The sequence below is a fragment of the Xenopus laevis genome, chromosome 2S (assembly GCF_017654675.1).
Source record: "Xenopus laevis strain J_2021 chromosome 2S, Xenopus_laevis_v10.1, whole genome shotgun sequence".
NCBI classification, from domain to species: Eukaryota; Metazoa; Chordata; class Amphibia; order Anura; family Pipidae; genus Xenopus; species Xenopus laevis.
In genome coordinates, this window is record NC_054374.1 from 132,651,610 (window position 1) to 132,669,768 (window position 18,159).

General features: G+C 41.5%; 1 protein-coding gene across 2 annotated transcripts in view; it reads left to right on the top strand.

The window, feature by feature from the left end:
* The window catches only part of arhgef25.S (Rho guanine nucleotide exchange factor 25 S homeolog), a 150,444-nt gene that overhangs the window by 39,215 nt on the left and 93,070 nt on the right, over nucleotides 1-18,159 (top strand). Inside the window, exon 1 of one of the 2 annotated variants that reach the window (XM_018250088.2) lies at nucleotides 16,450-17,106. The exons of the other annotated variant lie outside the window; for it this stretch is intronic. Within the exon in view, the coding sequence (XP_018105577.1) occupies nucleotides 17,013-17,106 (94 nt within the window). The 5' untranslated portion in view covers nucleotides 16,450-17,012. Of the gene's footprint in view, nucleotides 1-16,449; nucleotides 17,107-18,159 lie in introns of those variants that run through there. 2 annotated transcript variants of the gene reach the window in all.

An 18,159-nucleotide genomic window follows, 5' to 3' on the forward strand; every position in this document is an offset into this window, starting at 1 on the left:
CTTTTGTCACTGCTAGTTTTTTGCTTGTGCAACGGACACAAGTAGCATAGCAAAAACGCATGCTTGTGTTTGGGATGGGGGGGGGCAGATAATTTGTACTGGGCCCCAAAATTTCTGATGGCATTACCTTATGTACAGCACAGCCAACACTTGCTTCAAACGCTTCTGCTCTATTTGGTACCCTTGCTGCTTGAAGAAGAGTAAAAACACTGGAAACCATATTCCCAAGTGGTACTCGCGCAACACTGCAGTGTGCAACAGTATGTGACATTTATTGAGATCCCAACTGATACAGGAACAAGTTCCTTCCTGGTGCTCAAGAGCACTTAAACTTCTCCTTTAAAGGAGAACTAAACCCTAAAAATAAATGTGGCTGAAAATTGCATATTTTATATAGTGAACTTATTGCACCAGCCTAAATTTTTAGCTTGTCAATAGCAGCAATGATCCAGGACTTCAAACTTGTCACAGGGGGTCACCATCTTGGAAAGTGTCTGTGACACTCACATGCTCAGTAGGCTCTGAGCAGCTGTTGAGAAGCTAAGCTTAGAGGTCATCACCAGGGCCGCCATCAGGGGGGCACAGGGTGGACAGTTGTACTGGGCCCTACAGGTATTTGTGTAAAAGGGGGGCCAGGCCATGCTTCACTTACTTTGTTAGCTGGGCCCCCATGCTGTCAGCGGGCTTAAATCTTCAGAAAAGAGCACAGGAGCTCCGGTGCGTGTATGATCATACGTGCATGATTTTTCACCTTTTCAGTGCTCTGTAACCTCATTGGTTGATTAAGTTTACAGGGATTGGATAGGTGAAGTAGGATCTTCCCCTCCAGCCAGTGCCGGGCCAAGCCGGCTGGGCGCCCTAGGCAACCCAGCCGTCTACGTCACCCCCCCTCCCCAAGCGTTTTTGCGCATGCGCGGAAGTGCTTGCGTGCACTTGCGCAATAGCACGAACGTGCGCACAAGTGCATAATGAGGATGCTTGCTGCCGACCGTGGAGACTCAACGCCCGTGCACAAGCGCGTGTGCGAGGAAGAGCATAGGTACGCGCTGAAGAGGAGGAACTGCTCGTTGTGAGGAAGCAAGGGTCTGAGCTAGGGGAAGGCGGAAGAAGAGGTATGTGCCTGGCGCCCCTCCACCTTTGCGCCCTAGGCACGTGCCTCTTCTGCCTACCCCTAGTTCCGGCCCTGCCTCCAGCCTATCAATCCCAATGCAGCTTTACCGGGACTTAAACTTAATCAACCAATGAGGATACAGAGAACTGAATAGCAGAAAAATCATGCACGTATGGTATTTCTAGTCTTCACTTCCAGTGTCGGACTGGCCCACCGGGATACCAGGAAAACTCCCGGTGGGCCCAGGTGTCAGTGGACCCTCTTGCTTCTAACCATTTAGCCTATTTCATGGTCATTCCCTATTTCTTTATGGGGAAACAATGCTTAATAATGGAAGAATATAGTGTAGAAGTAGAAGTAAGTAATACAAGACTAAGAGAATAAAGAGTTTGAGAGAGGAGAGGAGGAATAATAGTTTGAAAAGTGGTCCCACTGTCTACAGTTCTCCAGTGGGCCCAAGATCTAAGGTTTTCTGGTGGGCCCCTGGCATCCCAGTCCGACACTGTTCTCTTCTGATGCTTGCAGCATCCTGACAGCAGGGGGGTCCGGCTTATCAAGAAAGTGAAGCATGGCCGGGGCCCCCCTTAGCTCTGGCAAGCTATTTTTTTAAAAATTTTGGGGGGAGGGGCTGTCCACCAATTTTTTTTTTTTAAACTTAAAGGAGGGTCCAACAGTGTATTTTAATAACTTGTGTGGGGCACAGGCTATCAGTATTTTTTTTTACTTGCAGGGGGCCCCTGATCACCAATGACTTTTAATAACTTGTGTGTGTGGGGTTGGCCACCAATGGCTTTTTATAATTTAGGGGGGTTTAATGTTTTAGCTCTGTATGTGTGGGTTGGGCGAGATATGGGGTGGGGCTTGGTGTGGGCGGGACCAGGGGGCCCAGAAAATGTTGCGGTACAGGGCCTCGTGATTGCCGAAGGCGGCCCTGGTCATCACAAATTATCAATCAGCAAATTAGGTTTGTATGCAATATAAACTGATGCTACAGGGCTGATTATTAAATTCTTATGCTAATTGCACTGCTTTCTGTGCTGCCATGTAGTAATTATGTGTGTTAATTACTAATCAGCCTTATATTGTGACATTTTCATTCTATATATTCAGTATATTGTGAGTGGTCCCTAAGCTCAGTAAGTGACAGCAGCACAGAGCATGTGGAGTGAATCAGCAGAAAAGAAGATGGAGAGCTACTGGGGCATCTTTAGAGACACAGATCTTCCCTGCTAAAAGGCTGTGGTTGCCTTGGGCTGGTACTAGGGTTGCCACCTTTTCTTGAAAAAAATACCGGCCTTCCTATATATTTATCTTTTTTCCCTATTAATAACATTGGTATCAGTCTAGCTGGTACAGAAGCACAAAACATAATGTACAACATTTCTAGCTACTTCTTTAGTTAAGCTTTACTTCTCCTTTAAACTCTTTAACGTTTATACTCTGTCCACTCATAGAGAAAAAGTAGCTCATCATGGTCAGTCTGGGGGGCTTGGGCCCATTGGGGCTGCTACCTCAGGGGCCCCCACATATCCCTACTCCTCTGCCTCAATCATTTGGGCCCCTGCACATGCTAGCACCACAACCTAACTACCCCCTCCCCCTGTGTACTTTGTTCTTTTCCGTCGGAACTGCAATCGAGGGGAGGTAAGGGAGAGTGGCAATCGTGAGAGGTTGGGAGCAGGCGGGTCGGCAGGGCTCATGTGACCAAGGCACTACTTATATACTTCATAGTATCTCCCATAAAATCTCGGGGCCTAGATTAGAGGTATTGGAGGCTGGTGGGAGTTAAAACTAGGCTTCCAGATTTGTGAATGATACTAAGAACTATATGGATTATTTTCCTTTTCACATGCCAACACATTGATTTACATTACTGCACCTTTGGCAACCAGCTGTTTCAAATGCCTGAGCTGCTTTAGGAGTGAGTGGCAGAAAGATCTGAGAGATGCTTGTGAAAGTCACTGCTGGGTACGGCTTTACGGACATCTGACTGCAGACACAGACGTGGTCAGCACCTGGTCCAGGCAAACGTGGGGCAGACTAGGTGCTTTGTATTATACAATGACACATGCCATAGGGATTTAATATTTCTTTCAGAAAGACTTATTTTTGTTCATGTATGTGTGTCCTTCAGCTAGTGCATGTGGTCACATCCATATCTGGGTTATCTCCCGTGAGAGCTCCAAGATCTGTATGACCTTGTGTAATTGCTCTGTTAGCCATCATTGTGCCTCATATATCACTGGATCTTATACATGTATGTTCAATCTATAGAGAATATGTGCACTAAGACATTTATGTTATAGGCCAGTGTGGCAGCACAGTTGGCAGGCCAACATTTGGAATTTTCAACAAATGTGCAAAGGAATAGATTACACATAGGGGCTGCCACCTCTCACCTTTCCAAAGAGAACACATATGAATCCAAGAAGATGAATGTACTAAATCTATCGGCATCATTTGTATTAAAGAGCAGAAGTGGCTGGCTGAGAATGCTGGGAACTGTAGTGGGTAATATTCCTATTTTATAACCTTTTTTCTTAAACCAAAACGTTTTATTAATTTCGTGATAGTAGAAATGAAAGTGCAATATGATACAACATATTAGACCAATTGGTTCATAGTCATTATGAGGAAAAAGAACATAAAATAACCTATTTTATATTCTTTTAAGATATTTCTTCATGGATTGGCCATTCAGCTGTTTTCTCATCAGTTGTTTCATTTTAAATAATACAAAAGTTTCGCATAGCAAGACTGCCAAAGCACATCAGTAATGAGGTCCACAAAGGCCTGGGCCTAGGGTGACAAAATTTTCTGTTTTCTTAAAGGGGACCTGTCACCCTAAGAATTAATTCCAAATCCTTTTCTAACATTGTTAGTTTAGTCAAATAAACTTTATTTCTGCTTTATAAATTATTTAAATATTGTCGCCTTCAATCTTGAAATTCACAATCACAACAAGCAAGCAGGAGCCATTTTGTAGACATTGTTATTAAGGCAAGTTTTGTATCTCCCCAAAATCTTGTCTATGCTCCAGAGTGGGTGACCTAAAGTCCGTGCCCATGGAGAAGCGTAACTAGAGGGGGGCAGGACGCGCAGCCGGGCCCCCGCCCCCCTCCGTACACCTGGAACTGGCCGGGAATATGCGCCGCACAGCGGCACGCGGACTACTGGGGGGCCCTGAGGGGGTGCGGGCCCTGGCCCACTCGCACCCCATGCTCCCCCGGTAGTTCCGCCACTGTGCCCATGCACTGGCTTCACAATTATAGACCATGATGAAGGAGGGGGAATGCGAGAAGTGCAATGACATCTAGGAAGTGCTGAATGGAAAGTGAAAGTAACTGACTGTCCCACAGGCAACATATGATTGACAGATCAGATTCTTAAATATATTTATAACAGACATGGATGTTTAAATTAAAAAATAATTTGGGGTTCATGTTTACTTTGCAAAGGACTTTTATTATACTGCTTTTTATGTGTAAGTAAGCTGCTGGGGGGGGCCTGAGGGGTTGCGTACCTTGGTCCAATCTCACCCCCTGCTCCGCCACTAGTTCCGCCACTGCAGCTCCGCTTTAACACCTGCTGGTATCCTGTTTTACCAATTCACATTCTCATGACAAAATCTGTATGTGTCTTTAATACTGACTCTATAATACACAAGATAGGGAAGTGTGTGACTTTTGTGCAGCCAGAGGATTTTCATGGGCTTACAACACATACTTTTGAATCTGTATCAGTTTAGGTAATACATTCTGTATTATATTAATTTATTGAACTTCAGGTGAATTGCTGGCCAATTAAATAAGACTCCCTGCTCTCCAGCGGTTGAAATTTACATCTGTCAGCAATGGTTGCAAATCACACCAGCTGTAGGGTCCCAATCTTATAGGGCCACTTATAAAAAAACTTAACTAACCCCATGCCATAAAGGGGATAAAAAACGAGGCTTGGATTTCTGAAACCTAATTTCTGTTCATTCTTGCTAACTAGTGATGCCGCCAGCGAATAAATTCGCGAAACGCCCACGAAAATTTGCCCGAAAAAATTTGCCGGCATCGAAAAAAAAACAGACGCCGGCGTCAAAAACGGGCGCCGGTGTCAAAAACGAGACGCTGGCACCGTTTCGCGAATTTTTGCCGTTTTGCGAATCTCGCTCAAAATTCGCACATTTTTCGGCGAAGCGTAAACGGAACAAATTCGCACATCGCTATTGCTAACATGAAATAAGGTCCCAGAAGTGGCCAGAGTATATCATTACCACCCTAATGACATGAGGGGGTTAATAGACTTTCCTGAAGAAGGGAATCAGATATGAAATGTATCTGATATTGTTGTTGATTAAACTTGTATCGTCAGGGTTAGAATGATTTACTTTGGGCATGTTTGAGACCTTATTTTATTTTACCATATAGGATAATGAGGAATTAGTTTTAGAAAAAGAATCCAGGGTGGCATCATTATTACCCTAATGACAGTTAATTTTATTGATGATATTTTTGCCACCATTGTGCTAAGTGGCAGGTAATGTCAGACTGGGGCACTTGACCTTGAGCACTTTTCCCCAATGTGAAGGATTGCCTCTAAGTCCTATGCTACTCCCAGGATAAGAAGACCATCCCAGCATAGAAGAGCAACCTTACTACATGTAAAGTAACAGTATACAGAAGCACAGATTATTACCTCAACCATATACACAGAAATATGACTCTGACGTTCCTTATGATATATACTTAAATTGGCTTAATATATATTTTTATGGGCTATATTAAGGCATTATTTCTATAGAAAATGAGAAAAAATAGGGGCATAGAGAAAAGCAGAGGAAAATGGCGTGGGAGAATACGGGAACAGGAGCTGAGAAGATTAAGAGGGGAAAAAGAGTGGGAGAGTAGAAAGAAAGACAGAGAAGAATGATACAAGCACATACAGACACACTCAAAAGGGAACTAAAACGAAAGTATGTGCTTGCAAGACAAACAGTTGATAAAGCTAAAATATGAATCTGAGATATATCAGACATGGAGGGAGATAAGGAGCATATTAGCTTCTTGCTTCTAGGGGGCTTCTCCATGAACTTTACAAACTTGCCGGAGGTTTTATAAAAAAGCTCATTGTGTATGTGTATATATATATATATATATTTATATATCCCGTGAACATTCAAATCTTCTGATTGCCTAAATGATTCTTCGGGCCACAACAACCACTTCAAATATACACAGAGACACAAGCAGAAAAAGTAGATAGGGTTTTCATCTTTTCTAGAAAAAAAAATACCATCTATATTTTCTATATTTCTAAATATTTTCTATATTTTTATCTTTCTCCCCTATCAATAACATTAGCATCAAACACAATTCTAATCAGCCAGGCCCATTAAATACTACAATGTATACAGAAATTATGTTGATAACAGTGTAAAGAGCACAACCTTCTATTGTACAGCAATTTCATTTAACAACACTAAGGGGCACATTTACTATTGGTCGAATATCGAGGGTTAATTAACCCTTGATATTCGACCATCAAAGTAAAATCCTTCGATTCAGAAATTACGTGGGGGCACATTTACTAAGACTCGAATATCGGGGGTTAATTAACCCTCATATTTGACCCTCGAGGTAAAATCCTTCGACTTCGAATATTGAAGTAGAAGGATCTACAGCAAATCCTTCGAATCGAACGATTCAAAGGATTTTAACCCATCGATCGAACAATTTTCCTTCAATCAAAAAAACCTTAACAAAGTAATGGTGAAGGTCACCATAGGCTAACATTGTGCCTCGGTAGGTTTAAAGTAGCGAAGTAGGTAGTCGAATTTTTTTTTTAAAGAGACAGTACTTCGACTATCGAATGGACTAATAGTCGAATGATTTTTAGTTCGAATCGAAGTCGTAGTTGAAGGTCGTAGTAGCCTATTCGATGGTCGAAGTGCCCCCAAAAAAACTTTGAAATTCGAAGTTTTTTTTACTTCGAATCCTTCACTCGAGCTTAGTAAATGTGCCCCTTAGAAAGCCTATGGGGACCTTCCCCATAGGCTAACATTGGTGCTCGGTTGGTTTTAGGTGGTAGGTGGTCAAAGTTTTTTTTAAAGAGACAGTACTTCGACTATCAAATGGTCGAATATTCAAACGATTTTTAGTTCGAACCATCGATTTGAAGTTGAAGTCGTAGTAGAAGGTCAAAGTAGCCAATTCGATGGTCGAAGTAGCCCAAAAAATACTTCGAAATTCAAAGTATTTTTCCTTCTAATCCTTCACTTGAGCTAAGTAAATGTGCCCCTAAATGTTAGATTTAATTTTTGTCTATCTGTGATTTATAATCTATCAATTTAGCAACCATATTCCCTCCTCCTCCTCACAAAGCAACTGAGCCTACTGTACATGTAAATCCTTATTTGCACATACTGTCGCCCGCCAGCTTATGCCAACTGTTACTGACTCAGTTTCTGGATTGGACACAAGACACTGAACAGAATGATACAATTAGCAGAGTTTTGAATCTTCCATTTTAAAATGCAATGGAAAAGCAAAGTACATTTTTAATGATAACACTGGAAGTGAGCATGCCATTTTTTAGGCACCCTGTGATGCATCTGGAAGTTTTATAGATGTATCAATATTAGGATTGTCAACATGTTATTAACAGGGAAGAAAGATAACAGGTATAGCAAGGCTGGTATTTTTTTGCCAGAAGAGGTGGGAAACATAATTGGCTTTGGTAGAGTGTGTTTATAGAGGGTGGTTTTGTATTTGGTATAGATGAGAGCTTTGTTTACATATGTTGGAACAAAATAATATGATAGGAACCATGCAAATATACATACTGTGCAAGTATATTTATTCATTCAGAAAACCTTGTCCTCAGATTTAGGGTGTCAGGGTGTGGCCCTATTAGTCCAAGTCTTTCCATGAACTTCTCCTGAGTCTGAATTTTGTATTCTAGGTTTGTAAGATCTATACACTGAAGGAACAAAATTTGATTCAATATCATAGCATATCATGTCACAGTCTTAATTATAGACTTGGCGAGATATTTATTGAGGAAGTCCATCGTAGGGCCATACACTGCCCAATTAGCTGCCGAATCTGTCAACATCTCTGTACTGGGACTTAAGGTTTGAACATAAAATAACAACTTTTGTTCTATGGAAATGGCCTATGGATGCACATATTGATGGACAGTATGTATTGGTACCCCTATTCATTTTCGGCAAGCTCCCATAAGCGGAATACTTGTAAGCTCATGAATAGTTGTAGATGTCTGCTTTATTGTGCTCACTGACACTTTCCACTGGGAAAGGAGCAGCTCTGAATGAATACACTCTGCCCTCCTCTGCCCTCTTAGCTCAGATTAATCTAGCACTAGAAATAATGGAATAGTAAAGTGCTTGCTTTGCTCTAGTGCTCATTTGTCTGACAGCAGCGAGGACAGAGTTTGGAAGAAGCAACCTTTTAAATGCACACAAAGCAGTTGCCTCATGCTATCTCACACTATAACAGGCCCGTGCAATCTCATCTATGGTAGTTTTCATGCTTTTTCATACTATGAGACTTTTGGGAGACTCCACAAACTTCAAGATTATTGACAGAGAGAAGATACAATTCAGACTAAGTGCATGGCATAGTTATCTCTGGTTAGCTAACCAAATGCCTGCTCCTAACAGGTGAAACGTTTGTTACAGGTCTACAGTGTATGATACAAGATAAAAAATGGAAATAAGGTGTGAGGGGCTAGGGGAAACAATGGCTAAGAGATTAGAGGCTAAAAGGCAAGGAGGGGAGCTAGAGTTCTATAGGGAAGCTAAGGTAGACTGGGCAGTGTTGTTAGTTGTTAGTGTTTACCAGCTATGGAGATTAGTGATGGGCGAATTTGCGCCGTTTCGCTTCGCCGAAAAATTCACGAATTTTGCGCGAAATTCGCGAAACGGCGAAAAATTCGCGAAACAGCGCCGGCGTCTCGTTTTTGACGCCGGCGCCCATTTTTTCGACGCCGGCGCCCGTTTTTGACGCCGGCGCCCGTTTTTTTACGCCGGCGTCCGTTTTTTTCGGGAAAAAATTTGACGCCGGCGAATTTTTTCGGCGAATTTTCGCGGGCGTTTCGCGAATTTATTCGCTGGCGACGAATCGCGCACATTCGTCGTGAATTCGTGCCTGGCGAATAAATTCGCCCATCACTAATGGAGATCCCTCTGTCACAAGAAAAACAGACTAATAGTAACTTTAAATCTAATGGTCCATTAAATAATGTCAGTTTTTTTATAAAATAATGTAAATAGAGTTAAAAGTAGTATCCTCCTCTGTATGCTGGCACTTTTTCACAGAGTTTGTCAGGTAAAATGCAAGAGCTACAGTTATTTGCATGCGCTAAAAACTATGATACAATTGAAAGGGATTAAAAAGGGGTGGAGGTGTTTGTCTTTGTGTGTAAAACCTGAATTATAGCCATGCACTGAAGAAATAACCATGGATGGCACTGGGGATGGAGTGGAATCCCTATGGGTAGAGATTTCAACTGAGAAAATTATCATTAGATTATGTTGCAGAAGCAACTCTATAAGGGTTAAAGCATCTGGTAGATGTTGTCCAACAACATCTGGGTAACAAAGGTTTGAAACATGGTGGTAAATTATATTGTTTACATTTTTAAATCTTGGCTTATAATTTAGCAACAAAGACAGCACAAGAAACAAGTTGGCTTTCTGTCATAAACAACTTCTCTTATAACACACATACCTCCCAACTGTGCCATTTTTCTGTAAGACAGTCCAGATTTTAACAGCTTAGCCTGCAGTTCTGGTTTCTTACTGAAATGTCCCGAGTTTCTCTGTGATGATCTGCACTGACGCAAGAAAAAGATACAACTTTTCTGAAACTTAATTAAAGAAGAGGCTTTCTTTTGAGTGCCCAGAACACTCAGCAGCTGCACTTTTGGAACAATATAAGATATGCAAATATACAATTGTAACTCTTTAAGATAAGCAAGTCTCTTGTGATAATTGGGATAATTCACCTTCATTAGCAAAACTGTTATAACACATAAGGGCAGGGACACACGGGTAGATTCGGGGAGATTTAGCCGCCTGGCAACTAATCGCCTCTTTTGTAGGGCAACAATCTCCCCGAACTGCCTTCTGCCTGCCCTAAAACGGCCCTAAAACCCTCAGAAAACGCCAGCGCAATGGCACTCTCCCCGAATCTGCCTTTGTGCGCCTGCCCTAAAACGGCCCTAAAACCCTCAGAAATGTGTTCAGACTTTTCACAAAATGGGCGTGGTCAAAATATTTTTGACGCATTAAACGTAGCCGTGGCATGGCAGAACTTTTTGTGCCTCTTCTGATGTCCGTGTAAACCTTGTGAGCACAGTATCAGTTGTAATGTACCCCTGTGTAGTTCATGCAATATATAACAGGTATTATAACAACTATGACTGTAGAAAACAACAATCAAGCTTATTTAGCTTCAATTTTCAACGCAAAGAATGGATGACTACTGTAGAAGTTAATGCTCAGCAAATCCAACTGAGCACTCTACCGTTTCATTACAGTTTTGTCACTGGATGGCACTATTCCCTTAGGAATTAAAGATAAAAATATATTTATCAGATTAATTAGTATGGTAGCTCCCATCAAGGTTCAGGGAAAGCATAAAAAAACAAAAATCAATGCAGTGGGGCATTTTCTTTAGGACACCGTGTCACCATATTTATCCTTTTCCCTGTTATGCCTTGTATGCCTGTATAGGTGTATATACATTTCAGAAGTGTTGTGAACTGAACAAGGACAGGGGTTCTCTAGAAGAAAGTACCTAGACCTGAACATTTTTAAGAATATATTTACCTGCCTGGGTATAAAAGGGTAGCAATTTTGGTATTTTAGAAGGTGGAGAATCAAGCAAAAATACATTTATATGTTTAAGCAACATTTACAGGACTAATAGTTAAATGTAAACCCGACTTTTATATGGGTTATGTTTTCACTTTCATAGCAGTACAGTGGTATCGTGGTCAATATTGCTGTCTTGTAGCACTGGGACAGATCCAGCCAGGTACTATATATATCTGGGGTTTTCTCTGCATATTCTAGTTTTTCCAACATTCAAAAAACATACAGGCAGGTTACTTGTCTTCTTCTGATGTGTTATCCACAGGGGAGGAGGTAGCATATGTATTTAAGGGTATGTTTATGGTATATTTAAGGGTATGACCCTAAAATGAGTGATATCTATGTAGTGAGCACCAACCATTTGTTTTTTTTTTGGTGTGTTACCACCGTTAATGTGGACATGGTCTTAAAAGTTCTTGAGATAACTGGCTTGCATTATCGGCCCTCTACCACGTAGGCCAAAAAAATTTACGGCCCTCAGTACAACAGAAGTTGGACAGCACTGATCCATGCAAAGTTATGGATAAAGAATTTTATGCCTATAAGAATTGCATGTGCAAAAGTACTTATATTTATATGTCAGATGCAAAGTATGCACTCTTACCTTTATGGTGCTTTATAGTTTGTTATAGCCCTTTCATTTAAAACAGAGGATGGTAAAAAGCAGATAGGACAGATATGCACACAGATGCAGTCTGGAAAGATGTAGGACTTCTTAATAAATAAACAGTGGCTTACAACACGCTTTGAATTCCAGGCTCAAACGTCAAGTTTATTATTTCTAAAAAAAAAACAAAAGTGGAGATTTTGGCAAAAAAGCTGTGCAAATTTTATGAAATAATCAAGTCAGTGGAAGAAATTTAAGCAGCAAGTAAACAATTAAAAAAAAAAAAAAAAACAGGCAATGGGTAATGGTTTACAGCATTTTTGAGCAGCTGCTGCTTTTTATGCCAGAATTTTACATGGAAACTGAACATGTCATTTTATTATGCCTATAGTAGCAGTGGGGATAATAGTCTCCGGGAAAGGACTGTGGCTCTGTAATAGCAGGTATAATAGGGAGAGATGGTGCCTAAAGTAGCAGTGGGGAAAACAGTATCTGAGAGGCGGCTATGACTATGTTATAGCAGATATAGCTAATTAAACTGTGTTAACATAGATATCTCTATCACCCTAGCTAGTAACTGTTGCAGATTAATCAGCTCTCTCGCGCCCATCAGCAGCTGAGTGGTTAATAGCAAATTTGCTTGAGATGTTTGGAGGCAGAATTTCTGGCAAGAACTTGCATAGTTTCCAGCAAGCCCCATTATAAAAAGGTTCTCTTCCTGCTGCTTTTTTTAACTTTGGGTTAGGGTTTCACAGTCGAAAACTGTACATTTTGTGGTTTGGAATCCAGTTCTTCATTTCATTGGCTTTCTTCCTGGCTCAGAGTCATTAGAACAGCTTTTTTATCTCTTTATTTGGGGGGGAAAAATAACTACTTCAAAATGTGAATATCTCATTAATGTCCCTGTGTGTGCTGCCATCTGTTCCAAAGGTGATGTAGGCCAATGCCTGCGCTGATTGCATCCCACCAACAGGCTGGCAAACATTTAGCTGCCAAGGGTGGGTGGCTTTGGGGAGCCCCAGCTCTGCCAGCAGTCAATGTAATGGCTGGATATATAAAAGCCTTTACATTCTGCAAGAACCAAGCATTGGAGTGAACACACATTCATTTGCCCTAGTGCCACTGTTTGTGTATCAGCTTCTATCTGTGTGGTCTTGACACTTATTTCCACCCTATAGATTCAGGGCAGAAGGATGCAATAGCTATTAAAGTTAACATTTCAGAGTGGCACTAATTTCTGGTTTTATTGCTAGCAAGCAGTGCATGAATGTGCTATTCTTCATGCTTAAAAACGAAGGGGTTCAGGCAGATGCAGAAGATCTGAGATCCATCTGAATGGCTGCCAAAATCCCAGATAAAGTGGAAACATCACGTTACCTTTAGCTGGCTGCACAGGAAGCTCCATGGCAAGCCTTTTCTTATTTTTACAATTGTAACCCTGAAATCCTTTCCCTGGCATGTTTGATTAAAAGAAAACATCACCTTTCAATCTACTTTGTCACATACCATGAATGCCTGCTAAAAACATCTGGTATAAAAATAGATCTCCCCTACTCGCCAAAGAAGTAAAAACAAAATAAATGAAGTTAATTATAGCATAGTGTGCATGAGCGATCATAGTGAAGGCTTTGTACCACAGTACTTGTGCCATGCATTTATTTATTGTGTCATGCAGTTGAAAGGGTGAGCGTTATATACTCTGCCTGCATGTTTAATTAAGATTTCTGCATGTTTTAAGTGTCATGAAATATGTTCGTTAGTATTAATTCAGAAGTGCAGGGTGCAAAGTGCAAAAAACATGGCGCTGCTGCCCTGCACGTTTCACCCTTAGGTACAGGTGTTTGCATTTAGCTTCCAAGGTCACCAAATGAACAGATCTACTTGGTCACCCATGGATAGCTCCAAAAATAGGCAAAATGGTGAAAGTTCACAAAATGTGGGAGTATTTTTCGTGCAACTTGTTTTTCTTTACAAAACATTCCAGTCTGTGGACGTTTTTTGGTGGCAAACTCTGGAGAAAGATTTTGTCAATCAATGTCAGCCAGTGTATGACATGTTGTGTTCATGATTAGTGGTTTTAGGGGAACATGAGATGCCCCCTAGCTTGCACGTCATTCAGATGCGTAACATTGGGAGCAACAATGTATGCAAAGTGCTAGGGAGCTCTGAATTTACCAGCTGTTAAGTAGTATACGGCTCCTTTGCATGTAAGAGCAGTGTAGCAGGGCAAGTAGACACTACCTCACCCGCTTGATGCTCTTTTCTCAGCAATCACTGACCAGGAGCAGGTGCAGGGAGATGGACATAAAGTCATGCAAGATGTCACCATGCTACCCCACTGTGCTACTCTACTATTTATTAACAATTACAGCTAAAAGTGCAGTATTGCATTGAGGAAGGCCTCTGGAGGACCCTGGGGTTTTGGAAAGCCTTTTGTTGTCTATTAAAAGTCACAATGAGCTTTGTGAGGCTTCTGTAAGGTGTCAAGTCAGTGAGCTTAGGAACCAGATAGAATGGTAATATCTGAATTGAAGGACTACACATCAACACCAGTTCTCCTGATTATGTGTCTCAGAAATGATGCAAATGAAACCATATATCTCTTGACGAGCTGCTGATGGGCAATACAGTGGAATCTCAATTTTACATCCCCTAGTTTTAAATTTTCACTTATTTTTACTAATGCATAATATAATACATACTTTCCCTATGTTTTTTCTGACGCCCTGGAAAATGTAAAATAGGGGTTCTACTATAATCAACTGCTTGAGGCATAGGAAAAAGATACATTTCTCAGTTTTTGTACATCCATGGACTGTAATAAAAGGAAATCCTACAGAAAAAAAATAAATCTGACGGCATCCCAGCTTGGAGCCTTTTTATGAGTACCCCTATCCTATGAGAAAGTGCATTGGGTGCTTCATTATAGAGAGAATGGATGGAAATATTCATCATTGTAACATCCCCAGGGAGCTCATCTCTTTCTTTGTTCTAATGGTATATACAGTATAACGTAAACTCCACTAAATTATAACCCTACACAATTTCTTAATATTAATTCTTCTGCCTTGTGCACACAATGCCCCATACTGCCTGCTGATCTCTCAGGTCCTTTGTAGTCGGGTAACTACATACCCATCAAGTACAAATGTAGTTTGTTAGTGGTTTAAAGTTGATTTATACAGCACCTGCTACCTGCTTTGAATGCTATCTTCACTTGCTGCACTTTCCCCATCAGCTTCTTTTGGCCTGTAGTGCTCAGTACAGCCTTCTCATTAGGAAATATGAAGAGCTATGAGAACCAGCTCTTAATAAGAGCAGCTCAAGGGAAATGAGGCATGAGGATTGGGGAAATGTATGGATAAATACCATGGGAAGTTGCATTTGTTGTTCTACTATTCTGGTTCATTAACTTGTAACATTATTGAATCAACCCGCAGGCTCTTCCATTACAAAAAGGGTTAACCACCAGCTTTTGTCTGACTCTCTTCCACACCTCATTGACAAACTACCATGCCTTCCCATGGCTGCAATGGGTATTAATAGAATAGACTGACTTGGCCTTGACAGACTCAGATAGGAAAAGGGCAAGGAGGATACAAGTTACAGAGTAGCAATTAATAAGATACAGAAGTACACTCTTTCCATCAATCAAGCATCATCTATTTCGCTCTCGCCAGCCTCTGTATTAAACAAACATTTGCACAACTGCTCACACTGACATCCTTGCTAATATACAACTATTGTTTAGTGTCTTAATGAGTGAGTGTGTATGTGTCTGTACAGCCAGGCAACGGCAAACATTCCATATGGGGTTCTTCACGGTGAGCTTTTCCATCTGTTGTTCAACTACAATTCACAGCGTCTGGTTCACAGGTTAATTCTGGTTATTGTAGTTTATCTGCCAAGAGATGATCTCTACAATAGAAGAGTTATGATTAATGCATACTGTCTGTTATAAGCGCCTGCCTTTGGTATAGTAATTATTGGTACTATACAGACTTTGTGGGAAAATGGTAGAGGGTACTGACCTCGCACTCTTCCTTCCGGGTGACGACCACTGTGAAATGCCAGCTTCCGACTTTTGGTTTGTCTTTTATAGACGCTGCGCCTGCTCGCCCTGCCCCTTTTGTGACATCATTGGCAGGGCTGGTCAGCGCGGGGCCTATAAAAGCAACCCGGAAGGGGGATGCGGGTGTGCTAAGGGAGGGCGGGTTTGCACATCTAATCTGAACTGTTACAATTTGCTACATTTAGTTGATACAATTCGTTGATACATTTCTCAGCAGTATCTGTGGTATATTAGCAACTATTGTATCAGTACTAACAACTGCCTTTAATGAAACCCAGAGATTCTGCTCAGCAGGGCTAAAGATAAGAAATGTATCAACTAAATGTATCAGTTTAGAACAGTTGCAGAGTCGGTGACTCCCCTCCCAAAGCTGCTTTAGAAGGTGAAAAATGAATCTTTACACTTTAATTTTAGCAATTAAAATAAAAAAAATTAAAATAAAATTTTAAATAGAAAGCAATTGGTAAAGGTCTTTATTTTGGATAAACTATTTGAAACCAACTGAACTGAAAAAAAGTGTTTGAATGTGAACAACCCCTTTAAACTGAAAGCAGGGGAGAACAGGTAAGAGCTTTCATATGCCCGAGCCCTTATAGATCACAATAAAGGGATTTGTTGATAATAAAGGTGCCTATTCTCTCTCTCTCTGAGCTATGCAGGTGATCATTATACAGTATATGTAATGCACTGTTATGGGTTGTGTATAATGGCACTGCAGTCTGCACTGAGAAACACTTTGTTATAGTTCAAATAACAAATCCCTGAATACAAGACCAAGTAATAACAGAATTCCGTAATAAGATACACATGTAACTGCATTGATTAATAAATATAATTGTGCCCTGGGGAGAATATAGTCTGTAATTAAGAGGTTAAAAGAGAAGGCAAAGGTAGGCAAGTTGCATCTGTATAAGTAGCTGCTGGAAGCAGAGGAGCAATGAGGGGACACAGAAATTTGGTGGTAGAGCTTGGGGAATGAGCTGGCCATGGAGGGAGTGCAAGGCGATTACTGGAAGAGCCACTGGCTCCTCCTTCCAAGCAGCTCTGAGCAGTGAAACAGCCCTGCGAATGTGCCACTTAAGGAGACGCTTCCTTCAGCCTCTCTCAGGCAGCTCCAGGGCAGCAGCTGGTTTCTCTCAGTCTCTTGTCTCCCTGCACATCCGATGTGCCCAGTCCTGTGTAGCCTCACATCGCTGCTCCTGGACATTGCTCTTCTATTTCTACCTTCCTTCCTTCTGCTTTGGTGACTTTACATTGAGTGAAGGCTGATTGGGGTTGCCTCATCCCCTGGCATGCACAGGACCGGGCTCGGCATTGCCATGCCTGGGGAGCAATGAGAGGGGGCAACCCACGCCACGGCTGTGCTTGCCAAAATCTCTTCCGAAAGGTCCTGTCTCAGTGCAGCTGCTGCTACGCCCGGGTGAGAGGTTAGTGCTGCTCATGTGGGCTTTCTCTTGCATTTGTTTGGGTTTCTGCCAATGATAAACCTGTGATAAGCAACTGCTGGTCCTCAAGCTCTTGTGCAACTACAGCTCCCAGCTTTCCCTTTGCTTTCAGAGTTAAAAAAACAAGGGTTTCTGTGATTTGTAGTTCAACAGCACACATAGTGCTGTTTCATGGGAGCCTATTTGTCAGCCAGAAGTCAAGGCTTATCTTTTATGTTTCCAACTTGCCAAGACTGGGCATCTGTTATTAGAGAAGCTTCCATCTCCCCATGCCAAGGCTGCAAGGCTACAGACTGATAAGAAAGCAGATTAGGACCACATATGTTCACATTGAAAAACTGAAAAACCTTTTAAGATTCATTTATAGCTGCCTTTCAGCCAGGGGCGTAACTACAGAGGAAGCAGACCCTGCGGCTGCAGGGGGGCCCAGGAGGTACAGGGGGCCCCATGAGGCTCTCATTGATGAGCAATTTGAACATATATTGGTAAAACACTGGATATGTTGGGGGCCCTAAAATTAATTTGCTGTGGGGCCCAGCAACATCTAGTTACGCCACTGCTTTCAGCTACACAGATTCCTGTAAAGTCTAATGTGTTCTACATACTGATCCTTGTGTGATGCTTCTGCTTGTTTCTCATGCTGGCTATGCCCCTTATAGCAAATATTCTGTTTACTGGGGGTATCTAGTCTGGGAGCACATCTTCCATGATGTTTCTGTGGGACATAAGATTCCAAAGCCACTTATATACAGTATAGCTCTTATGTTAAGATCAGTGTTAAGATCAGTGTTACCATTTACATTATCTGACTGCATTATCTTTCTGTTTAGCTGATATGCTTTTCCTCTGGGATGGTAATTCCAGGCTTACTGACTACGTTGTATGGTCTCCTGAAGTGAAACCTTAAGTAACTTGAACATAACATCATGCTTATGGTTTGACCTGTAGGGTCAGGACATTTAAAGCGGTTGTTCACCTTTAAATTAACTTTTAGTATGGAGTACAGAGTGATATTCCGAGACACTTTGCAAATGG